The sequence below is a fragment of the Elephantulus edwardii genome, unplaced genomic scaffold, assembly GCF_000299155.1.
Source record: "Elephantulus edwardii isolate Elephantulus edwardi_28Jun2011 unplaced genomic scaffold, EleEdw1.0 scaffold00218, whole genome shotgun sequence".
In the NCBI taxonomy this organism is placed as follows: Eukaryota; Metazoa; Chordata; class Mammalia; order Macroscelidea; family Macroscelididae; genus Elephantulus; species Elephantulus edwardii.
In genome coordinates this window covers 3,688,674-3,715,032 of record NW_006399968.1, presented here as the reverse complement: position 1 = coordinate 3,715,032, position 26,359 = coordinate 3,688,674, and the positions used below count along the sequence as shown (strand labels likewise).

At 45.7% G+C, this 26,359-nt stretch overlaps 1 protein-coding gene across 1 annotated transcript in view; it reads right to left on the bottom strand.

Annotated features, from left to right (window-relative positions):
- Positions 1–8,989: 8,989 nt before the first annotated feature.
- Positions 8,990–26,359, bottom strand: part of LOC102845520 (protein cornichon homolog 3-like) — a 252,274-nt gene continuing 234,904 nt past the window's right edge. The window contains exons 4-6 of the mRNA XM_006898051.1: positions 23,159–23,271; positions 16,369–16,512; positions 8,990–9,017 (exon numbers count right to left, since the gene is read on the bottom strand). Of these exons, the coding sequence (XP_006898113.1) occupies positions 8,990–9,017; positions 16,369–16,512; positions 23,159–23,271 (285 nt within the window). The remainder of the gene's footprint in view (positions 9,018–16,368; positions 16,513–23,158; positions 23,272–26,359) is intronic.

The window sequence follows — 26,359 nt, the reverse complement described above, 5'->3', positions numbered from 1 at the left end:
ATTGATCTTGGTGCTCCTTAAAGCAAGGGTGGTGAAATTTCATCTCACGTGGGCATGTTGTTAAGAGAGGTCAGTCCTTAGAGAAGAACATCGTGCTTGGAAAGTTGGAGGATCAGCAAAAGAGAGGAAGACTCTCGACAAGATGGGTTGACACAGTGACTGCAGCAGTGGGTCAAGTACATCGCAGATAGATGGTGAGGACGGCACAGGACAGGAGGGTTCACATCTGCTGTTGACAGGGTCATGTCACTCGTACTTGACCAAATGGCATCTATCAACCACTCCACCAGAGCTCCTTCTAAAAGTGCCTAAAAAGGCAAAATGTACTTTCTAGGCTTGCCAGGAGCGTAAGTGGCAGCACACTGGTGCCAGAGCGATGGGATGAAAGACTGGCCCATTGTTAGGATCCTGAACTTTGGATGGACCCAGTGTCCTCACACACAATGCCCCCACTGCAATTGCAGTCGAGGTGGTGACATGGCCCCTGGTAGCACCGGTTTTCTAACTGCACTCTGGTCACTGGTCCCCAGGGTGTGCCTGGCTGGGCCAGCGTGTGCTGCCAAATGCTTAACAAAGCCCTTTGAGGGGCAGAGGCAGACAGCGGGCCTGGTTTGTAACTTTTGACAATTTCTGTAATGTGACTCCCAACTTGACTAAGGTCAAGTCACTGATGAGCATTCTTGAGCTGAAAGAGGGGAGGTGATGTGCATTGGCACGCCATCATTTTAATAGAAACCACCTGAAAGCAGTCAATGCGGCAAACAACTAGGAGTGTGGGGAATTTTAACTATATGTTACCATTGTTTCGATGCAGCCTTAGTGGCACAGTAGGGTATGTGTGGGGTTACTTAAATGAAAGGCCAGTGGTTCAAATACAGCTTTCTCCCAGGGAGAAAGCTGAGGCAGTCTGCTCCCTTTTCCAGCTTTATAGCCTTGGAAACCTAATAGAAGGTCAACACGAGTGTGAATTGACTCAACAGTGGTGGACTTAGGGCGCTTGTTTTTTAATAGTCTGTTTCATTCTCTGGTGGCCTAATGTTAAGCAGCTGCACTGCATTCTCAAAAGCACATGTTTGGAATTCACCAGCTGCTCCACAGGAGAAGGAAGGCCAGTCTCCTCCCATGTGATTAACTGCCTCTGAAAACCCACTGGAAGGATCAGCTATAGTTCGGTTCCAACTCTCACACAGCAATTTTAGACAATGAAATGTTTAGTAACAGACGAAACCAAATCTAGTACCATAAGAGTCGGTTCTGACTGGTAGAGATCCTCCAGTGCATTTCTAAAGTTGTAAAGCTTTACAGGAAGGGAATGGAGCAGCTGGCAGATCTAACCACTGACCTCCTGTTGGCAGAAGCACTCAGGATGGCCCTGTGGGTAACTGTTTAGCAAAGCTCTCTACACGCTGCAAGAGGGGAAGGACTGCCTGAAGAAATGTAGGATTAGGCGTTACATGTTAAAGGATGAACAATCTGGAACAAGAGCTGCGCTAAAAAGTGGGGCAGGAGGGAGAGGGAGAACAATGTGTGACAGTGAGGGAATGAAAACCCAGCCTTTCTGTAAACTTTCACTAAAATTACAATAAAAATACTTTAAAAACGAGCAACTGGTTCTCCCAAGGCTGGATAAGCAGGCTGGGGCACACCACTAGCTGAAAAGGGAGAAAACATGGCAGACAAGAGGTCAAGGTCACAAGGCAAGAGGACACTTCCTAGGCAAACAGAGCTATCTGGACTGCTTAGAACAGGAGCAGAAGTGGTCACAGAGTGGACAAGACCAAGGCCTGAAAATGCCATTTGGCAGCTGCTTTGGCCTTGTTTTGGATCTGGATCACAGAGAACAAGTGGGGCAAAGGCCCATACCCAGGCCTTAGGATGCCAGGGCCTTCCACCTTTTGCCACATGGACAGAGTGACACTGTAGCAGAGGGGGTGGAGGGGTCATGGAGGGAGGAGCCCCGGGAGGAGGGCTGTCACCAGACAGCCCAGGGGGTGGGGGAGAAGGGCCACAGGAAGCAGGCTGTTCAGGATTGTGCCTTGCTGACCTCATGTGACCATGTTTACTTCAGATGGTCAACTGAGATCTCTACATCTGTTGCTATGGAGTCTGCTCTGTTGAGTGGGGACCCCTTGTGTGTCAGAGATGAACTATGCTTCACGGGTACCTTAATGACTGACTTGCTGGAAATAAGTCTGCAGGCTTTTTTTCCCTAAGGTGCCTCTGGGTAGATTCAAACTCTCAACCTTTTCTTAGCTTCCACTATGCAGAGAATTATCATCTCTCTACATAGCAGTTGTTAGGTGCTGCCAAGTCAGAACAGACTCATGATTGACCTACCAGAAGGTTTTCAGAGGCTGTAAATCAAGAGGAGATTGCCTACTCTCTCCTTTGTAACAGCTGGTAGGTTTGAATCATGAACATCAATGCATCTCCTCTGCCCAGAAGAGGCAGACTCAGGCAGGTACTGAGAAGCCCCAGCAAACACTGCAGTGACTCCAGCCTGACCTCAGGAGCACAGCAGGATAGCAGGCCCTGAGAGGGGTGGAAGTCCTTTGCTGGCCCCCCGGGGGTGGGGGGGACTCTGAAGTCTCCATAGGTGTGGCCAAGAGAGTCACTGGCCAGAGACCACCATGGAGCCCAGGGGCCCCCAAGCTCAAGGACTGGAAAAGTGATGGGACAGGGCTATATTCATCTGTTAGGTGGAGAACAGAGCCGTCCTAAGGATGACAGCTTTAGTTAATGCTGGTGCAGTTACCAAGCCTAAAAATAGGTGGCAAAGGGGATCTTAAGAGGGCTGAGCTCCTTCCCATGTCACAGACCAGGTTTGGGGGAGGAAAAAGAGGAAGCTAGCGTTCATGGAATGCTCTGTGTGCTATGAGAAGCTTTGACCTGCTTTATTCCAGTCATCCTCGCTCCAGTTCTAGGAAGACAGGGGAGTGAAGAGAACCCCGAGGGCTAGGCTCTGCCAAGGCCTCTGCCTTGAGCTCCATGGACATGCTTTTCCTTAATTATCACAGCACTCAAAGGAAAGCATCTTTGTGCCCATTTTACAGAACCTTGGGAAAGTTAAGGAATTTGCACCGCAGGCCACAGAGCCCAAATCCACATTTCAGTCACACTCAGCTGCTTTTGGGGAGCTGCCTGAAGCCAGCAGAGCCACCCTCCTGGGGCAGCCTTCCACTCTTGCTCCTTCATTCCTTTCTCACCTCCCACTGTTCTCTCTGAACTGTATCACCTCTCAGGAAAGCAAAGGTTAAAGCTCTGGAGACAATAAGGCCTGGTTCTACATCTACACTCCTCTGTTGATGTTTTCTGGTGGCACAGAGTTAGTTTTGACTTACACTTAAGAACCCCTGAAAGGGTCTTCTGAAACCGTTTCTTCACAGATGACTCATGGCCCTTGGAGATGCTGGGTTGGGTCGGCCTTTTTGTTATGAGTTGAGCGTTTTACCCGTGGCCCCACCAAGCCACTGTCTAAGCTTCACCATGCCTTACAAGCAGCTGGAATCATTTGCTTACCCTCTGTCAGCCAGTGTCAGAAATTCTAACTACAAAACGGAGGTGGTGATAGGCTGCTGAGGGGCTAAACGAGATGATGTAGGTGAGGCACTCCACACTGCACCCAGGGTAGGTGACCGGCTCCAGGCAGTTAGCATTACTGATGAAAAAACCTGTTGTTGTTGTTGTTGTTGTTATGTACCGTTGAGTCAGAACTGACCCACAGCTGACCCTCCAGAGGCAGTTTTTCAGAGGCAGTACACCACAGGGGAGGAGACTGCCCATCTTTCTCCGGCAGAGTAGCTGGTTTGAACCACATGACTTTGGACTAGTGGTGCAGTTTCTTATCAGTAAGCCCTCAGAGCTCCCAGGGAAAATGACACAGTTAAATGACACTGGTTGAGTGGGTATCCAAAATAGTACAGGACGATGAACGGTGATGGAAAGGTAGCTGGCCTCTCGGATCTTCACTCTTTTCCTCATTCTAAGTTCTTTACAAATACCAACTCATTTGATCTTCTCTACAAGGCAATGCTTAGGTGCTATTATTCTCCCTGCTATTAGAGTTGATGATGTACCATAAAGTTGGAATCAGCTCATAGCTAACCGTCTGGCGTGTTTTCAGAGACAGTAAATTACATAGGAAGAGATTACTTATCTTCCTCTCACAGAGCTGCAGGTGAATTTGAACCATGTGCCTTTGGGTTAGCAGAATGACTCTTTACCACTAGGCCATAAGAGCTCACTTAACCTCTGGACCACATCTGCCCTTCAGAACAGCCACACCACACTGCAGGGCCTATAGGATGAGAGTCCATTCAGTACCCCCAGATGTCTGTGATTCCCTGACAACCTCACTCCTTGGGCGAGGTTCATATGAAGGTTTACCCAGGATGCCTTCTTCTACTTCATCCTCCCTCCTCTTTTTTGGTCATTTCTCTAAAACCATGAGTGGGGGAGGGGGGTGGGGGAATTGAAGCAGGCAAAACCATGTGAAAATAGGCAAGCCTGGGCCGAAGTTGTAGTATAGCTTTGCATTCCTCTGTGTGCTGTGATGTCTACGCATGACTCCCTTCTCAGAATGAAGCCCTCACTACACTGAGACCATTGCTATCTCCAGGCACGGTTGTCATTAGGTATTGTAGAATATGACTCACAGCAACCCTGTCAACAACAGAACTGAACCCTGTCCTAGCCTGTGCCATCCTCACAATCCAGCACAGTGCAGCCCACTGCTGCAGACACTGTGTCAACTCACCCAGCTGTGGGTCTTCCTCTCCTTCATGCATGATGTTCCACTCCGAGGAATAGCCTCTCCTTGCAACATGCGCAAAGTGTGTGAGAAGAAGTTTTATTATCTTTGCTTCCAAGATGTGGTTATAAGCACCAGAAAAAGTTCATAAGACACAGAAAATAATACCCATTTATAACATGGATTATTTGTCAGCACTGGGCTCTAGTTCTGGGGGTTCATCACCTTGGGGTGGGGGCAGAGGCTTTGGATTCTGTGAATGGTTAAACAATAGGCAACAACCTGAGAGGTTTTATGCTCAAACCATTCAAGGGAACTCTGAAAGACTGTGACTTGTTTTCTAAGACATAGGTTTGAAAACTCCATGGGGTGCCTGCAGTTTTAGGCTAAGACACTCGGGATCACCTGAGTGGGAAATGCTCAGAGGCAACTGGAAGGTTGTTGGATTGTTGTTCTTTTACTTTTTTTCAGTGCATCTGAGCTGCTTTATTGGATCCCTGAGGCCAGCTGAGATCATGCGTGTACAGGCCTCCCCACAGCGGAAGCGCCATATGCTGTAGTTACTGCTCCTCCCCTCACCTGGATTCTCTTCCCAGGAATTGAAAACTAGCTCAAACTCCCAGCGTACTCTTGAGGTCATTTTCAAGGCCTAAATCTTGGGAGGAAAATACCTGGATTTCTCTCTAATAAAGTTAAGGGCTACCTATGAGCAGTTCCAGCATTTAAAACTTTTAAAAGGTCACCTTACAGAAGAGCCTCCACAAGAAAACACCTCTGAGGAAAGCACTCAAAGAAAAAAAAAATCAGGCTGCCCAAACCTGTCCACTCAAGTTCCATTTTTAAAACCTTTTCTCAAAAAAAAAAAAGTCTACTATTAATCAAACTTGAACAGGACTGAGCTACTTTTCCATTTATTAGGATCAATAAAAAAGGCATGAGGTTTGTATCTTGGTTGTTCAGTGCTATTGTAACAGAAGTATTACAAGGAGGTGACTTTAATGAACAGAAATTTATTTTCTTACAGATCAGGAGGCTAGAAGTTTACATTCAAGGCACCAATTCAATGGGAAAACTTTCCATTGGCTGAGAGAAAAAACTTGGCTCGCCTTCTCTGGCTGGTCAACCTGGAGCTCCTGGACATATAGCCTGAATGCCTCCTTGTTTTCAGTCTCTCATGTCTGCCTTCTCCTGGGCCTGATCGATCAGCTTCTTCTGTATCTGCAAAGTGACATGCTTGAGGTGCACTGTCCACCAACATGCAACAAAAATTTCTCTTCCCAAGTGGGATTACATCATAGGTACAGGGATAAAGGTTTATAATACTTATTTTGCGGGGGACACAATGAAATCTGTAACATGTTTTAAAATCAAAAACAATGAACGAATGGAATTCCAAAATCTCTGTAGATGTTCATTGAAATGAAAAATAAATTAAAAAAAAAAGTCTTGGACTCAAAGGCAAGCCTGCAGCCCCAATATGATTACAAATACGGAAACCCACTGCAGTCCAGGTGACTCAGACTTACAACCACCCTCCACTGGCTTCCAAGGATGATGATCTTTACAAGAAGAGAGTGCCCACCTGTCTGCCACATGACAGATGATGGATTTGAACTACTGATCTTTGGATTGACAGTGCAACATTTATGCACCACTTACCATCTCAGAGCCTCAAATTCATCCTTTGCTGTTGTTATGTCCATCAAGTGGGAAGTGACCCATAGCTGACCCTCCAATGGGTTTTCATAGGCCATAAATCGCATGGGAGGAGATTGTCCATCTTTCTTCCATAGAGAAACTGGTGGATTTGAACCATATGCCTTTGAGTTGACAGCATATCTCCTTCCCACTAAAGTGGGACAAATAATAGTATTGGTTTCACAAGATTCTGAGGAGGGTCAACTGAGAAAGTGTATATGAAGGTAATCTGTAAAATCGTCCCCCCAAAAATGATACCAACTGTGATTCACAGTGACCCCAGGATGGAGCAGAACTGCCAAGGCTAGAAATTGCATGGAAGCAGAGACTGGCACACTGTCCTCCTATGGAGCAGACCCTGGGTCAGCAGCCGGATGTTCTATCAGGACCTCTGCAAAATGTGTAACTCGGTCGATTAGAACTAAGAAGGGAAAAAAGGATGATGGATTGAACATGAGTAGCTCAGGGAGTTGGTACTTCTGTGTCTTCCCCCTTGCTTCACAATCTTTGTGTACATGTGACCTAGTGTATGCAACTCCCTATCTTTTGGGAGGAGTTAAAGTATAAAAACAAACAAAAGCAGCCCCATGGTGGGAAGTAACATGAGCCAGTTACTCTCTCAACTCTCTTGAATTTGCAAGATGGCTATGGGGTTGAATGTGCTTCTGTGGTCTGGAACTCAGGCCTTTTCTCTGGATAAAAGTGATGAGTTCTCTTAGAAAGAAGCCAAAAACCAGCCAGGCAGAGCAGCTCTTGGCTTCACTCCCCCTTCCCACAAGAATGAATGCCTTTGAAAGGAGCTGCATGGACTGCCAAGGAAACAAGTATGTCATGGGAAAAGTACAGCCAGAGTGCTCCTCAGAGGCATGTTGTTAGGAGAGGCCATTTGTTAGAGAGAGACATCATGCCTGGAAACCTGAAGGGTCAGCGCAGGAGAAGGCGGCCCTCTATGAGCTCAACTGACAGAATGACTGCAGCAGTGGGCTCAAGTATGTCAAAGATGACGAGGATGGCACAGGCCAGGACAGGGTTCAGGTCTGTTGTTCATGGGGTCACTATGAGTTGTACTCATTGGCACCTAACAATGACAACAATCAACAAGAGAGACTGTCAGGAGAGCAGTATTGACTAGCAGGGCAACGTTCTTTCCACAATACGTCCTCCAATTACCTAGCCTCTCATCTTCTGTCTCAAAACCTAAATCTGCATTTCTGTTTTCAGTGCAATTCTCAGGAGCAAAATGACTTTCTGGAAATCTGCTTTCTTTACCTACCAGTTTACCAACCCATATGGATACAAATCTAGCCTGAAACGGGGTTTAAACAAGTCGGTGGCTAGATGAGACAGACAAGCTGTAGCAGCATTTTAAACATAGCACATTCCACGTTACACAAACACCATTCATAAACCTGGCTGACTCACAGGCTTGGAAGGTGTATAAATAGCCTGTGCATGTCAAACCTCAGAGCTGGGAAGTCTGGACAGTAAGGTCAAAATCACTGTGCCTGATTTAAACATAATAAAACCCTCTGCCTTCTCATTATTTACAACCCATAATGCTATCTCCCACCCAGAGAGAGGAGAATGACAAATGGAAAATTTCAAATCAGCTTATATTGAAGTGAAACACAGAAATGATGCCGCGTCATAAAATGACGTTCTAATTACGTTGTCTCACTTCCTGGCTCCAGATGCCCATGGCACAGAGCGGCTGCACTAAAGGAAAGTTCTGCACTCAGAACTGTCTAAGTGTCTTAAAAAGAGGTTGTTTTGACTGGTGTTGACAGCTGCATGAAATGTCTCTGTGACAGTCTGGAGTGGCAACAGAAGAATATACATGTCGGGGAGGGGAGGACTAATGACATGAAGATGCTGCAAATACTTTTTAAATATTTTTCCCCTGACACCCCTCCCCAGCTCACCCTGTGACTCTGGTCATAAGTCATTACCAGCCTACTGCTGCAGCCAAGCTCATGGTTGTCACTAGGCCTGGCTCTCAAAAAGCAGAATGTGAACAGAAACACAGGGTGGGTGCAGCTGACAGCTAGCGTGCACACCTCCCAGTCAGTGATGTGACGGGCGTGGGCTTGGTTTGGAAGCAACATCGTCTTTGCTGAGGTACTGGATTGGGGGACAGGCTTAGGCCCTGGGTGTGGGACATTCCATTCTTGTACCAGCATCTTCTAGCCCCTGAACCTCTGTTCCCATAGTTGAGGGTGCAGGGTGAGCCTACAGGGAGCTCGACGTCTGAGGATGTGAATTCAGGAAGTAGCAGTTTCCACTGTGGAGAGGTTGAGCATTTGTTTTCCCACCACTGCCCACCCCATGCTAGGCAGGGATACACAACCCAGGAGTGGGCTTGGGAACGCTGAGGACTATGGGACAGGGCGACGACACAGTCAACGCAGCCTGCAGGCTGGCCATCTCCACTTGGTTCATTACAGCTGGGTCTTCTCCCTCATTCTCACTCTGGGTCCTCCTCCAACCAGCAGGTCTCAGCCACGGCTTCCCGGTTCTGTCCTCCAGTGACACCTGTGGTCTTTAAGAACTCACAAGCGTGTAGATCATGCTAGGTGCAGAAAGAAAAGAGAAAGACGGCATTAGGGGGGTGTCCTTGTAGTATTTGGACTTGTCCTAAGTGAGGAAGCTCCGAAAGTTGGAATGCTGGCTTCGTTCTCACTCCTACCAATGGAGCCTCTTAGCCATCTCGCTCCTCCTTCTCCTCCTCCACTTGCCACAGCATTTGACTAAACACTTTTTAGGCAAGCATACTGTGTCCGTTGGATAAAACCCATGATTGCCTTAAGTGCCTATTATTGTTGTCATCATTAGAATGATTATGGTAGTTGCTCCTCCTTCCCACAAGGAAAGGCTGAGTCTGAGAATTGGGAGTTGGGGGAGGGAAGATCGGATTCTTTATTCTACCAGGTGCCTCAAGCTCACATGATGAGGTTTGAGGCTCCCAGATGATGTAGGATAATGTGTCCATGCTGAAGGTATGGTGACTGTCACCACTCTAAGAGGACCTGTGTGGACACAGGCCCTCTGGGCACATGGATTAAAGAATGCCTAATTGCATAACTCCCTGGGCCCCTTGCTTTTAATAAGGCCTAGTCATTAAACATACATTAAGAGCACGTGTCCTAAGGCTACCCCATTTCCAAATGTCTGTATAACTGTTGTTATGTGCTGTCGAGTCACCTGAGACTCATAGCAACCTTATATACAACAGTTCTGATGCCTGCCCTGTCCTGAGCCAGTCTCACTGATTCCGACACATCTAACCCTATTGCCCCAATTGCTGTATCAATCCATCTCATATAGGGTCTTCCTCTCCTGCACTGTCCCTCTACCCTTCCAAGCATGATGTCCTTCTCCAAGGATCAGTCCCTCCTGGCCACATGCCCAAAGTATGTGAGATGGAGCCTCAAAATCCTAGCCTTCAAGGAGAAACTTGGTTTCACCCTCTCCAAGACAGATCTACTTGTGTTTTTTTGGCAGTCCATGGTATGTTCAAGACTCTTCTTCAGCACCACAATTCAAAGGCATCAATTATTCTTCTGTCATTCTTAGTCATTGTCTAACTCTCTGATGCACAGCTAGCAATTGCTAAGACCATGACCTGGATCATGCACACCTTAGTCTCTAGAGTGACATAGTTGCTTCTCAGTACTCTGGAGAAGTCCTTGACAGCAGATTTGCCTGATGACATTTGTCTTTTGATTTCCTGATTGCTGGTGCCAAGAATGTTGATTGTGGAGCCGAGAAACTGTTAACAACCTCAATCTCCATCTATCATGGCGCTGCCAATTGGCCTACTGATAAGAAACTTTATCTTCTTGATGTTGAGCTTCCCCTACAGTCCTTGACCTTCTGCAGCAAGCTCTTCAGGTCCTCCTCAGTTTCAGCAAGCAAGGTTGTGTCATTTGCATATCCCAAGTTGTTGGAATCTTCATTCAATCCTGATGCCACATTTCTCCTCTTTAAAGCCCAGCCTTCTGAATGACCTGTTCTGTATACAGATAGAAAAGGTATGGAGACAGGATGCATATTTGAAGCACTCACTCTTGATTTTGTGTTTCTCTGATCTATTCTGAGGACTTCTACCTTGTCCAAGAGCATAAGTACAATCAAGTGTTCTGGGATTTCCATTCTTCTAAAAGTTAACCACAATTTGTTGTGATCCACATAGTCAAATGCCTTTGCATAGTCCATGAAACACAAATAGATAGACGTCCCTCTGGTACTCTTTGCTTTCTGCCAAAATCCATCTGACATTGGTGGTAATGTCTTTAGTGCCACAGACTCTTATAAACCCAGCTTGTATTTCTGGTAGTTCTCTGTCAATGTACTGTTCTAGTCATTTCTGGATAATCTTCAGGAGAATCTTGACTGTGTGTGATACAGGTGATATTGTACGATGATTTCCACACTCTGTCAGGTTACGTTTTTTTGGAATGGGAATAAACATGGATCCCATCCAGTCAGTTAGCCAGGTAGTTGTCCTCCAGAATTTTTGGCACAGCTGATTGAGCACATCCAGAGCAGCATCTATCTGTTGAAATATGTCAATTGGTATTCCATCAATTCCTGGGGTTTTATTTTTTGCCAAGTCTTCCAGAGCAACATCAACTTCCTCCTTCATCACCATTACCTCTTGATCATATGTTATTTCTTGAAATTCTTCTGTGTCAAACAATTTGTTTTAGTACAATGATTGTGTACTCCTTCCACCTTCTTTTAATACTTCCTGGATCATTCAATATTCTACCCATGGCATCCTTATGTATTTCAACTTGAGGCTTGAATTTGTTCTTCAGTTCCTTCAGCTTAAGAAATGCTGAGCGAGTACGGCCCTTTTGATTTTCAGACTCCAGCTCTTTGCTCACTTCATTATAATACTTTGCTTTGTCTTCCCATGCTGACCCTTGAAAGGTTTTATTCAGCTCCTTAAATTCTTGATTTCTTCCTTTTGCTTTGGCTTCTCAGCTTTTTAGTGCAATATTCACAGTCTCTTCTGACATCCGTTTTGGTCTTTTATTTTTCTTCTGTCTTTGTAAGGACCTTTTGCATTCTTTGTGGATGATATTCTTGGTACCCTCCCACAGTGGGGAAGGGGTGTACATGTCTTATGTGCTTTAGGAAGTGTGTAGGGGGATTCTGCAAGGTGCAATGATGAGCCACACCAACATAAACCACTTTGTCTATTTGGTAGAAAGGAAGACAGTGGCCTTTTGACACCCCAGGGGAAGAAAAAGACACAAAGGGGGACATGAAAGGAAGCATTTTCCTTTGGATCGTGCCCCACTGAGATGTGTGATGAACTCTTCTGAGTTCCAGCTTCAGAAGCCCAGTACACCATGTGTCACACTGCAGGGCAGGCTGGGGCTCAAGGGCTCTCCCTGCACACAGGGGATTCTAAGGCCAGATAACAGTGGGCATGTTGAGGTCACCCGGCGAATGTTACCAAGGTGGGGGCCATGTCCTGATTCCCCAAGTGGTGCTTCTTCCGTCATAATAACAAGTCTTGCTGCCCGCACCTTTGCCTGCTCACTTGCTCTTATTCCTCCTTCAGGTATTTACTGTGCACCTGCAGCCTGCCAGGTACCAGTCCAGGTGCTGAGAGACAGTGGGGAGGGTTCAGCCACTCTCCCTGCCTTGAAAGAAAGTCAAGGGGAGCAACAAACAGACCAGGTCTCCCTCCGCACATGCAGGGTGAATACAATGTGTTCTCTGTTCTCACGACTGAGTAACTGCATAAGTGAGGTCTAGGCGCTGCTGTCAGTTTCCACGAGCTGGCCTTGACATGCAGTGACTCCATGCACAATGCGTCTGGTGCCATTCCCATGACTGGATGCAGACAGGCCACTGTGATCCTTAGGGTTTTACTGACTGATTTTTCAGAAGGAGATCGCCAGCCCTTTCTTCTCAGTCTGCCTTGGTTTAGAAGCTCCAGTGAAACCTGTTCAGCACCATTTTACTGTCCTGAGTGCCATCAAGCCAATCATGACTCCTAACGACCCTCTGAGCCCTGCCTATCCTGTGCCATCTTCCTCGTCTCTGTTATACTTGAGGCCATTATTACAGTCCTTGTGTCAATTCATCTTGTTGATCTCTTCCTCTCTTTCACTAACCCTCCACCTTTCCAACCATATCTTTTTCCAAGGACTGACCCCTTCTAACAACATAGCCAAGGTACGTGAGATGAAGTTTCACCATCCTTTCCTCTAAGAGCACCCCAGGTTGTACTTTCTCCAAGTCAGATGTATTCATTCTCTTGGTATTCCATAGGATATTCAGAACTCTTCTCAAACATCACAGCACTAAGGCATCAGTGCTTTCATCACCCTTATTTACTGTCCAACTTTCAGATGCATCATAAGTAATTGAAAAGATTATGGCTTGAATAAGGTGTGCCTTAGTTTTTAAACAGACATTGTTGCTCTTTAGCATTTTCAAGAGGTCCTTGACAGCATATTTTCCCAATGCAACATGTCTTTAGATTTTTGACTACTTGTACCAAGGGTGTTGATTGTGAATACAAGAAAAATGAAATGGTTGACAGTTTCAATCTCTTCTCCGTCCATCACAATGTTGCCTACTGACCGGTGGAAAGGATTTTTGTCTTCTTGAAGACACAATCCATGCTGAAGGCTGTAGTTGTTGATCTTCTGTAGCAATCATTTCAAGTCCTCCTCACTTCATGTCATCTGCATAACAGAGAATTTGGATTAGTTTGCCTCCAATCGTGATGCCACATTCTTCTTCATAAAGACAAGCCTCTCAGATGATTTGTTCAGCATACTGATTGCACAGGTACAGAGAAATTATACAACCCTGACACCCACTTAGTAGTTTCTGTATTAAAAGTGAAATGAGGACATGGGTCCCTGCCCCAGCCTCCCAGCAGACTAAGATGCAGAAAAGGCCACCAAGCTAGTTGGACAGGAATGAGGGAAAGCTCTGACCTTGACCCTACAGCAGGGAGAGTCTGCAGCCACACAAAGAAAAAGAGGGTTGATCCCTCCAGTGAAGAGACCAACTCTCCACCTTAATCAAGGTGTCAATTCGCATACCAACGAGTGTTCTTCCTATCTCTGCAGGCTTCCCAGGAATCTCTGGATGGAATAAATGATTACAAATTGCATTGGGAAACTCAGCTTTGGGGGACCTCTCAAGAGTACTGAAATGCAATGATGTCAGGCTGGAGAATAAGGTGCGCCTGATCCAGGCTATAGTCTTTGCAATTACATGCTATGCATTGGAGAGTTGGACAGTGAATAGGGATGATAGAAAGAGAATTGATGCCTTTGAGCTGTGGTGCTGGAGAAGAGTGTTGAATATACCATGGACTGCTAGGAGAACAAACAGGTTTGTCCTGAAGAGGGTGAAGCCAGAATGTTCCCTGGAGTCAAGGATTCTGAAGCTTCGTCTGACATACTTTGGGCATGTTGCAAGGAGGGACTGGTCCTTGGAGAAGGACATCACATTTGGGAGAGTGGAAGGACGGCGCAGGAGAGGAAGACCCTCGATGAAATGGATCGATTCTGTGAGTAGAGTGGTGGGAATGAATGTGTTTGAGACAGCGAGGTTGGCACAGGGTAGAACGGTGTTTAGGGCTCTTGTACATAGGGTCACTATGAGTCGCAAATGACTCAATGGCACATAACAACAACAGTTGCTTAAAAGTTTGTTTTGAGCTTTCAAGCGCCACTGAAGAAAAGCCTGGCAATGTACTTTCCTAAAAACAGCCACTGGAAACCCTACAGAGAAGTTCTACTTTGAGTGGGATCAATTCAATGGCAATGGTGATAAGACTGAAGCAGACTGGAGCAAGCTTTAGGGAGTTAAGAGTTTAGGCATGGAGTCAGAAGGACTTGGGTGAACCTTCTTGGAACTTTGAAGACTCTTCTATGGCTTCTAAGACCTTCAAGTTCCTTGCAAGTTGGATCAAGATATGTCCCAGATGTCCTGTCACACTATCTGAGGGAGAATGAAGGCGTTAACATAGCCAGGGTCAGTGAGGACTCCAGGAACAATGTGGTAAATGACACATGGATCTTGTTTTGGGCTCAGTTAAGCCAAGGGCAGCTATGTACCAAGAACTGCTGCATGTGAGGGTCCTGGGAGGGAGTGGGAGGAGAGGCAGGGGCAAAGAAACTCCTCTGGATCTGCAGGTCATAACTTAGGTGCACATCAGTATTACTCGAAAAGTTCATAGAAAATATGAACTCCTTCTTCCAGAAATAAATTCAGGATCAAAGGCTGGGAATCTGTATTTTAAGGGCACTCTCCTCAGATGTGATTTGGATGTAAGTGATATCAATACCATGTGTTATTAAGATTGTTCTTTGGGTTGTCTAAGATAGATCACAGTGAAGAGTGAAGTCTTATTTTTTAAATATATTTTATTAATTTTAATAAAAGTTTACATTTCCATTCTTGTTGTTGCACTTTCCTCCCTGCCCAATCTCCCCCTCCCAGTTTGCTCTTCTCTTTGAAAAGTAAAATAAAAATTCTTTCATTGTTATACAATCTCTCCCCCACACATCCACTCCACTGTGCAGACTTCATTTTGAAAAGTAAAAGAAAAATTCTTTCATTGTTATACAATCCCTCCCCCCAAGTCTGCTCCATTATGCAGCTTTCGTTCTGGACTCGTGTCATGGCAATAATACCTAATCACATATCCCTTTTAAACAATTCTCTCCCTCATCTGTTTCAATGCAGTATACATTATTTAGTCCATCTTTCTCAGTCTCCCTTTTGAATCAAGCTTGAGATGTATTTACTGCTGGGACATTTTAGTAACTGTGGCCTTGGAACAATTAGTCTAATTTCTCAGTTTTGATTTCTTAATTTATAAAAAACATAGGTAATAGTAGCATTTATCCCATAAACTGAGCAAATAGATATAATGTTACTTTGGTGGTTCCATCAAGACGGAACTGTTCCACAGCTGACCCTCCAGCGGGTTTTCAGAGATAGTTAATAGAATGGGAGGATATTGTCCATCCTTCTCCCACAAAGCAGCTGGTGGATTTGAACCACAGGCCTTCAGGACATAAATACATAAAAATACATTTTTAGTTCAAAGTCTGGCTTGTTTTAAGATCATGAACAAACTTAGCTGCTTTCTAAAACTTAGCACAACCTAAAACTTGGGGTGGTCCCTGCATCTAACACTCCTACCTTCTTTACCTCATCTGGCTATTAACAGCCATGCCGCTTTAAGACAACACTGGGACACAAACATAGTCAGGGCCTTGCCACGAGCAGCAATGGGATAGCAGGGTGACAGGTAATAAGCCCAAAAAGGAACAAAAAGAACAAGGAGACCGTTCAGACAAGGTACTCTCTGGGGTATCAAACCACAAGACAGTCTGTATATAGCTATGTGCTTAGCTAGGATATTCTGAGAAAGAAGTAAAAAAAAAGGGGGGGTAAGATAACTGAAACACAATTGAAAAATCAGCATGTTTTCCTAATTAGCTGATATTATGTAATGTCAGAGAAATTGCTAGTGTAAGCATCAGTGGTCCGATATGCCACTTTGTGAAGTGAGAGCTCCACATGGAGTCTCTGGGTTGGAACTAAAAGATACTATGATGAGGGGAGTGGGCAACAGGTGGCCAGGCTTTGAATGTGGGGCCACAGGTAATCTGGTGGCTGAAGAGCAGAGGCACCAAGGCAGGACGTCTTAATGGGAAGAAGGAGTAACCAACAAGCTCTCTGAAGATATGCCCATCAGCAGGCAAGGCCTCCTCAGGACCTTGTGCTCCTTACTTGTTCATACAGAAACCTCTGTCTGAACTAGTCCTGCCATGACCCCCATCATCACAGGTCACTTTCCAAGGCCCCCAGGCTGACCCCTCCATTTGCTGCAGCCGCTACTCCTGCCACGAGGAGCAGAAACTCACCAGTAAAGGTAGTAGAAGAAGGAGAGGAGATAGAAAGCCAGCTTGCACCAGGCCTCCTTCTGACAGTAACTCAGGGTATCAGCGTTCATGACCACCGGGGGGTCGTAGGCTAGTTCTGAGCTATCTGCCGGACAATGGAAATACCTGCAAAGGAAAGAGGGCATGGGTCATCAGTGGGCAGTGTGGGAGGAGCTTCCAGTGTGGTCAGGGCCAAGCCCTCCCGGTGCAGGACTTTTCTTTAAGCAGAATCCAGGTTCCATCAAAGAACAGCAGCAGGTAACTCACCAAAGGAGCCTCTTGGCTTATTTAGTGCGGTTACCTAGTGTTCACAGAGGGACCTTCCTTCTCCTCAGACAGGTGGGGTTCAGTACTGTGTTGACATGGGTGTAGTGCAGACACATGTGCAGGTATAAGGTCAGAGCTCTATCACCTCCTACGTGCCATTAAACTTACAAGTCTATCCTAGAATTGTTGTTGTTGTTGTTGCTAGATGCCATACAGTTGGAGCCCACTCATAGGGGACCCTCCAGCTCTAAGGGCTGTAAACTGCATGGGAGGAGATGGTCCATCTTTCTCCCATGGAGCAGCTTAATTGTTATCCTCTAGCCAACCTTCTGTTAAAACTGAGTACTCAGAAATCAATGTTTTAACACTGCTTGAATATCTGAATATGAGGCAGTTCACTGTATACTTGCTTGTTTTAATACAAGGACTTGTCAGTTGTTGGTAAGTTCCATTGAGGTCTCTACGTTTACAGTGACCCTGTCACCAACAGCCGAACTTGGCCCCATCCTGCACCATCATCATGATCTGTCATATCAAACCCACTGTGATGGTCACTTTTCAATCTCTCACTGAGGGTCTTCCTCTCTTCTGCTGGCCTTCTACTTTTCTCACCATGATGCCTTTTTCCAAAGAATGGCCCCTCCTGACACGTCCAAGGTGAGTGAGACTAAATTTCTCTATTCCTGCCTCTAAGTGCAACCAGAGTAGCACTTCCATCATATAGAATGCTTGTTCTTCTGGCAAGCCAGTATATTCACTACTTTTTGCCAATACCACAATTCAAGGGCTTTGATTCTTCTCCAGTCTTCCTTATTCATTGTCCAACTTTCGGATGCACAGAGAGCAACTGAAAATACTATGACTTGCTTAAGGTGCACCTTAGTCTTTAAACTGACATCCTTGCTCTGTAGAACTTTGGTGAGGCCCTTGACAGCAGATTAACACAATACAACACATCTTTTAGTTTCTTGATCTGTGGCTACCATGGGTACATAAAGTGAAATCACTGACAACCTCAATCAACCTAGAACACAAGGACCTCAAGTAGAGCATTGGCCTTCAATGTGGAGAGAGTAGCCCTATAGGGTAACAGGGTGATGACAAGGACAGTGGGTGGAAGGCAGGAGAAAAGCCAACATTGTACCTGCTAAGAGGCCCCTGACTCTTACCGTGGTCTTTACAATTACTTCCTTTGCATCTTCAATTTGGTTTATGAACAAGGATGACACAAAAAGAATCGAGGCCTTTGACTTGGTGTTGGGGAAGTGTGCTGAATATCCTATGGATTGCCAAAATAACAAAAAAAAAATATGTTCTGGGCAAAGTACAGCTAGACTGCTCTTTGGAGGCAAGGATGTGGAAGCTTCGTCTCACATATTTCGGCCGCTTTGTTAAGAGGGGCCAGACCTTGGATAAAACATCATGCTGAAAAAGGTGGAAGGTCAGTGAAAGAGAAGATGATCTTCAAGCAGACAGACTGACCCCGGTGCTGTAATAATAGTCCCACATCTGTGAGGGGTGATGAGGATGGCACAGGAGAGGGCAGGGTTCAGAAACAGTGTTCAGAGAGTTGCTATGAGTCTTGTGTAGTTCACTCAGTGGCACCTCCAACAACAACACTTCAGGATACCAAGCCAATGCAGCATTAGCTGACCAAGGCTACCTGAGATGAGTTACAATGAGGGGAACCTGGGGCTAGTGCCCAAGTGGGGTGACCCTCCAAGTCTTGGGGAGGTGGCGAGAGACAGAATCGTCATCTTCTAGAGTGGAATCCAAGAACAAAGTGGAGCTGAAATCACCTGCTCTGGCTGCTCTGATGGGTCCAGTGAGGCTCAGTGACTGACTGGGCTCTCATCTGGGGTCTCATCAGTCACACCACTTTGAAAAACATCCCTGCAACACAGAACTCTGAGAGCTGATATTTCCTTGCCTGATTTTTCCTTTCAGAGGATCCACTGACAGTGTCTTTCACTGTCATTATGCTGAGCAGAAATCACTGGCAAGTCAATGACACCTGCCAGCCCACAGCCCTCTGGGCCATTCACCTCTCTTCTTGCCAGAAACAGATTCCAAAAATGATCTGCAGTCCCCAGGCCTGGTTCCCAGGTGACCTCATTAAGTGGAGGCAGAGGGGCCCTCACTCAGCTGAGACCCAGCTACACAGAAGACAGGGCCCAGGGCTCTTCCACTGACCATTCTTAGACCTGCCTCACAGGTCAGTCAGGAAGCCCTCTGAGACTCAGCTTATCCACCTATAAAATGGGCATGAGCACTGCCTATCTCAAAAGGGTTAGGATGAGAACTAAGTGAGCTCCAAATAGCCTGGCAAGGATCAGGTACTGAATACATGAAACAAACCAAAATTTAGAGTGGAAAAGGGCTTTATCTGTATGAGGAACATAACTGGAAAAGACCAGCAGGACAGCAAGGGGCAGAGCAATGAAAGGACTCTGTCCCTCCTCATTCTTGGTTTTTTCCTTTCATTTTCTAAGATCTTACAGGACTGAGGTTAAATCCTACCAGGGATTCAAAATCATCAAGTGAATGTCTGTGTGAACATGGGGATTCCTGTGGCCCCAGGCAGAGACGTGTTCCAAGGCTCAGGACACTGGGTCATGAGTCCTGACTGCCTTGTAGACACGTGATGCTGATGTTGTTGTTATGTGCCATGGATTACATACAACTCATTGCGACCCTATAAACAATGGCTCTGAGCTTTGCTGTATCCTAAGCCATCTTCACCATTTCTGAGACACCTGACCCTCGGGACACAAAGCTTCTGACAATCTCTTATTGTAGTTGGTATTTTAATGAAAGTGTATAGAGAACTTGGGTTTCCATTCATTCATTGTTGCACATTTTCCTCGCTTCCCAGCTCCTCAGTTCACTTTTTTCTTTGAAAGAAATTCTTTCATTATTGCAATTTCCTCCCCACTCCGCCCCAGTCCACTTTGCTATGTAGTTCTTATTATAAGAAAAGAAGGAATAAATAATGTACATTGTATTGAAACAGATGAGGGAAGGAATTGTTTAAAAGGAATATATGATTAGGTATTATTTGCATGACAACAGCCCAGAATGAGAGCCCACTTCTTAAAGAAAACGAAGGTAAATATCTTTTTCAGGAGGAAGAGCCAGGGACCAGGGCATGGGCTGCAGATTCAGGCAGAGAAGGGGCTCTATCCTTCCTCTACCACTGAATAGCTAAGAGGCTCTGGAGAACTCCCCTCTCCTTTGGGTGTCTCTAGGAGCCCCGGTGGTGCAATGAGCTCTGTGTTGGGCTACTAACAACATGTCAGCAGTTGGAATCTACAAGCTGCACTGGGGAGAAAGAGGAACAAGACCACACCCACTGTGAGGTGCAGCCTTTGAAATTCAACAGAGACCTGTCCAGAGTCACGTCTGACCTGGCAGCAGGCCTTTGGGTTCCACGTTGTAAGTCTCTGTGTCCTCAGGTGTAATCAGAGAAAAACACATCTAGCTAAGCCATGTGGATGAGGTGACGTACAGAAAGTCCTGAGTCGAGATCGTTCCCTGGGGAAAGGTTGTTAGGTGCTATTGGTGAGTATCAACTCCTAGCTCCAGCAGGTGTTCAGAGGCTGTGAATCGATGGGAAGAGACTGCCCGTCCTTCTCCCACGGAGCAGCTGGTGGATTCAAACCACTTCCTGTGGGTTGACAGTGTACCTCCTTACCCCCTAGGCCACCAGAGTGCCCTTTCTGGGGAAACAGACCACTTAGATTTAAACAATTCCACAGAGACTCTGACTGAGACTAAGCAGGACAAAGGCAAATCATTTCAGAAAGAGAAAACTATCAGCAATGGCACCAGGCTGTTGCATGGAATCATGACCACTGTTTTCATTTACATTGAGCATTGTAGTAAGCAAGGTTCTCCATGCATGTGAAAGACCATGATTTATACACATACACAACATCAAATCAAGTTTATGGGATTGGCTCTGTTGTTATTGCTAGATGCTGTCAAGTACTACTCACACAACCCTGTGGACAACAGACTTGAACCCTGTCCTGTCCTGGACCATCCTCATCAACTCTGACACACTGGAGCCCATTCTTGAAGTCACTGTATCTCTCCGTCTTATTGAGGTTTTCCTCTCTTTACCCGACCTTCCACTCTTTCAAGCATGATGTCCCCTTCCAAGGAATAGCCTCTCCTAGCAACATGCCCAAAGTATATGAGATGAAGCTTCACCTCCAAGGTGCCTCCAAAGAGTACCCTGGTTACACCTTCTCCAGGACACATCTGTTTGTTCTTTTAGCAGTCCATAGGCTATTCAGTACATTTCTTCAACACCACAACTCAAACCGATCAATTGTTCTTCTGTAATCCTTAGTCACTGTGCAACCTTCAGCTACATAGCAAGCAATGAGAAGATCATAGCTTGGATCAGGTGCACATTGGTCCTTAAACTGACATCACTGTAGGAGCTGACTGACGGGAATCGCTAAGAACTCACCCAGCAAGTAATGGCTTCCTCCCAAGCTGGTCTGGGGGCTGGGGTTGGGAATTGCATGTTCCCTGAGGACAAGGCTGCATAGCATACATGAACCAGGAAGAAATGCGAATGGCATCTAAGCCCATGCTAAGAATCACAGTGGATTTAAAACTCCACTATAGACCTTTCTTAAGTCAAGTGCTTCCGCGTCTAAATTCTAATACATTTGAACACTCTCATTCTTCTTTTCACTTTTCTCTAAATTCAGATTTTAACATATCACACTTCAGGTGTACAGTCAAAATCATTTTGCTGCCTCCCTAAGCCCATGACTTCTCCTCCCCCCCCTTTTTTTTTTTGGTCAGTGGTGCCATCATCCTCCCAGATACCCGACTCAGAGGCCCCCTCCCTTGCTTTCTGTACTCCAGTGTTGGCCAAGGCCTGCCCAGTTTACATCCACAGATTCTCTCACTCTCTCCACTCCAACATCCACTACCCTGCTGGTTTAAGCCTTCATTGTCTCTGACATGAAAAGTCACCACAAACTCAAGTGTATCCTTTACGCTGCCACCAGGATCACCATCCTAGAACTTGGGACAAGAATGCTGTTTTTTCTCTCCTCAGAATCTTTGGAAGGACTTCCATTCACTGTAGAGCTGGTTTTTTTCAGATCTGCCTCCTCTCACTCCCCTGTAAGGACCCTCCACCCAACTACACTAAACAACAGCTGTTTCTCAAACACACCCTGCACTTTCTAATCCTGAGCCTTTGCATGTACTAGTCCTTCAGCCTGGAACGCACCTTCCCCGCAGTTCCAGCATCACCCTTTCCTGCCTAGCTGCTTCTTTCTCTGTGCCCCCACACATGTTTTCTACACAGTTGTGAAGAACACATTTTACTATGCTACTAAGCCACACGTGCTGTTCCTTGTGAAGATGCTAGAGAGGTATCTGCATTGGCACAGTCTGCTGTCAGAGATCTCTCCAAAGTCCCAAAGAGCAATGATGCCAGTTTGAGGACTAAGGTGAGCCTGATCCAAACCACAGCATTTCCTGTTATTCATCTGAGAGCTGGGCAATGAATAAGGATGACAGAATTATTGATGCCTTTGACTTGTGGTATTTAAGAAGAGCACTGAATATCCCATGGACTGCCAAAAACCAAAGAGACATGTCTTGGAGAATGTTATGCCAGAGTGCTCCTTGGAAGCAAGAATGGTGTAGCTGCATCTCACATACCTTGGGCATGTTGTTAGGAGAGGTTATTCCTTGGAAAGCAGCATCACGCTGGGAAAGACGGAGGGTCAGCAAAGGAGAGTAAGACCTTCAACAAAATAGACTGTTACAGTGTGTGCTACAATGTGCTCAAGTGTGTGGGATGATAAGGACAGGCTTCAGATCTGCTATTCATAGGGTCACTATGAGTTGCACTCACCTCAATGGCACTTAGTAACAACAACAAGCTGTACATGCCTTGAGGTTAAGAGCTATATCATCAGCTTGAAATCCCCCACGATGGTATATGTCCTATACGTTTGCAAAATGAAAGAAACAAAATGCTAGTCATGACTAAATGACAATGATGATTATGTCTGGGGACCAAAACTCTAACAACAAGGTGTAAAATAGAACAACTGATCCCCACAGTCACATTTCCCATTGCTTTGGTATTGCCCCTCCCTGCCTTCTCGATCATATGATGACTATATTTTGCAAAGCTCAAATCACAAGATCTGACACATGGTCGAAGCAAGGAATAGAATATGTGAAGTCAGAACTGTCCCAGAAAATTCAGTCCATCTGGCAGTTGCTTTTGCCACTGACCTACACGGCTGGTGAAGCAAGCCTGAAAGAAAGAGGACGCTATCTACTGGACTCCTTGTTGACGGAGAACAGCTTGAGAGAGGAGCACAAGAGAAAGGGGGCCCCACAGGGCAGAAAGGAAGGAGAGGTAGCAAGTGGCCTCTCTATGTAGGGGCCATCATCTTTGGATGCGAGGCTGCCCATGCAAAAAAGGAAAGGACAAACCATTCCTTAGCAAGCTTACCTCCAGAAATGGTAGAAGAGTAAAGGGACATTCAGACCCAGGGTGAGCCACTCTTGCGCACACAGGAACATGATGCAGAAGAGGCTGTGGATGGAGTATTCTGGAAGCACCAGCTGAAGAGAGAGCAGAGATACAGACCTCAGTTAGAGGGAGGAAGAGTCACTCCTGCTTCTACGGCAAATGACTTCTGCCTGGACACTGTCTCCAACGTGCTGGCGCATGGAACCCTCCCTGTGGTGTTACTGCCACTTTCCCAGGACTCTGATCCTCTTCTGTGAGTTCTCCTTACAGTAATTAACCAGCTGTTGTTGAGTAAGTTCCAACTCACCCAACCCCATGTGCGTCAGATGAGATCAGAGTTCCACAGAGATTCCAGTGACTGGTACTTTGGAAGGAGAGCACCAATCTTTCTTCCAAGGTTCATCAGGCAGACTTAACCTTTGACTGAGCAGTAGAGTGTGTTAGCTACTTGCACCACCTAGGGAGCCCTACTGTCCTTGTTTTAGTCCCAGGATCAAATAGATAAGTCTCAGCGCCCAGCATATAAGAATACTATGCTTATTTCTAGAGATAATTGAAAAATGACCTCTGGAAAGATTAGCAGAGATGTTCTGGCCTCTGTGAGGCCTACTCTGAGGCAGGACCAACTAAGAGAAACAGTAGGAGAGTTTCTAGGGCTTCTATAGGTCCTATACTTGTTTACTTTCCATAGTCACTCACAAAGCTGAAGTGAAATATGCATGTTTACTTCAAAAACAGCAGGGTTAGAAAGAAAAACACTTGGTTTGCTGGTGGGTAGATCACGAGGAAGCCAAGAGAAAGATCATGCAGCAATGATAAAAGGAGGAAAGTGTAGTCTCACGGGGATGAGCAAAGAAACCAGCCCAGACCAAAAGGGGCCAGATGGTAGGAGGCAGCCAGCAGGAAGACTAAACTCTCCACCACTCAACCTCATCCACCCACACAGGCATAAATGAGTCAAAATCACTTAAAATAATTATTGAGCACATGCCCCCTCATCCCAGGATGTTTACATTTGAAGAGAAATCTTCTAGCTTAGTCTAGCAACAGTCTTTGTAACTCTTACCACATAGCTGGGTATGACTATGCAAACGTGAGCTGTTTGTGGCCCACTGAGGATATTAGACAGAATGCTAATAATGTCAGTAAGGTAAATGGCACCTATGGGATCAGACCATAGATGTGTGGAATGCTAACGTGGATCAGTTAGTTCTACTGCTCTCGACATAAACTGGACCACAGCAGAGGTGGAGAATGGGAAGCTTGCTACCATCAAAGAGAAGGGTCATTTATATACTGTAGGGTTGTCAGTGTTGTTGTTGATTGCCATTAAGTCAAGCACGACTCATAGTTACCTATAAACAAAAGACCTGAAGCCCTTCTACAACTACCATCATTTCTTAGAGTTTCCAGAAGCATATTGTTTAGGAAGTGGATGCCACTTAAATGCCCCCAAATGGTCACATCTAAGCTGAGCTAGTGCAGTTCTTCTTAGACTTGGTCCATGATCTTGGTGAATAGCTCTGGAGTACATGGACCTCTGCCCTCCTTTTTTTCTCACTATATTTACAGAACTGGACATTGTGAAGCAGACAACGGTTTCTCCTTAAGCTATGTATTCCGTCAACCTATCCTTTCTTTTCTTTCTAAGAACTGTACTGTCACTGTTCCTGTGTTGTTCATAGGGTTTTCAAAGGCTGGTTATTTCAGAGGTGGATGGCCTGTCTCCTTCTTTATAGCTGTCTTAATCTGGAATCTCCACTGACAAGATGCAGCTCCAAAGGTGACCCTGGTCAGTGGAGCTTTCATGAGGGGTGACCCTGCTGGTATTAAAATACTGGTGGCACAGCTTCCAGCATTATAGCAACCAGCAAGCTGCCTCAGTCATAAGAACAAACCATGAACAAGCAATCATATGCATATACAAATTACAAAGTAGCATCTAACAATAACAATAACAATGCATTCCTTAACCTAACCATGTAGTGAGGGTTGTTTGTGTAAGGGTATATAAATAGTGGGTTAGCAGAATATTCTCCTGGTTGGCTGCGAACAGGACCTTGTAACACTACTTGCCCCGGTCAGTAAGTTTCATGCCCCAATAAACTAAAATAAATGTCCTTACGTCTGTATCCAGGTCAGTTTTTTTGGGTCTGTCTGTGAACATGCACCTTGAGGGACCTCTCTCTGAGGAACAAACCCCCAAAGACATGAGATCCCTGTATGAATGAGAGTTAGAGAGCTGTAACATTAGAGAGGTGGTACAAGATGGTGAGACAGTAAAACAACACAAGTTGAGAAAGTGGCAGCAGCAATAGTAGAAATGGCAGGAACCGGGAGACTGATGTGGGACTCTCAGACTATGAATTGAGAAAGCTGGATGCTTACTGGTGTAGTAGATGCCTACCATCTACCAAAGACCTGGGTTTACTGACACAAGAAGCTAGAGCCAAGTGCCTTTGACCCTAGGTTCCTGGTAGAGTAGGGGTGCTATTGGGTGTGCATATGGCAGAGCTACAAGAACTTTGTACCACTTTCTCAAGGAGGGCAGAGACCAAGGGCTGGAGAAAGACTTTTGGCATGGCTAAGAAGAGTCTGTCCTGAATGAAGAATTGTATCCTGAGTGTTTCTGAAACAGAGTTTTAACCTGTGATTTCCCTGAGAAACCCAATGATGAGTTCTGTGCGTTCTGTGTGGCCATTGCAATGAGTTCTTGAACACTGTAGAGTAGTCGTGAGTGTCATGGAAGGGATGGTTGGTATTAGAATTGAAAACAAAGGTTTAGAGCATGCGGATGGGGGGGTGCCTGTTCTCAGAGGTACGGATGGCAATTTTCCATCCTTATGATGTTAGTGGTGTCCTTCCCCTATACTGACATTGGTTTTATATTATAATTGGTTATGGATTGCACCACTGTGCTTCAATCTCTTGGTCTTGGTCTGGAAGCTCTGCTCACACTCGCTAAACATTATAGCAACACACAGCCTTTGCTGGCAGATGGCTGGTGGCTGTGATCGAGGTGCACCAACTGGGAATCATGTTTTTGTGTGCCATTGAGTCAGAACCAACTCATAGCTGATCCATAGCAGGTCGCTTTCATAGTTAAAAAAGCCATTGCCAAATCTATCTTGAAGTACAATATTGTCAGTGACAGGATAATATCTATACGCATACAAGGAA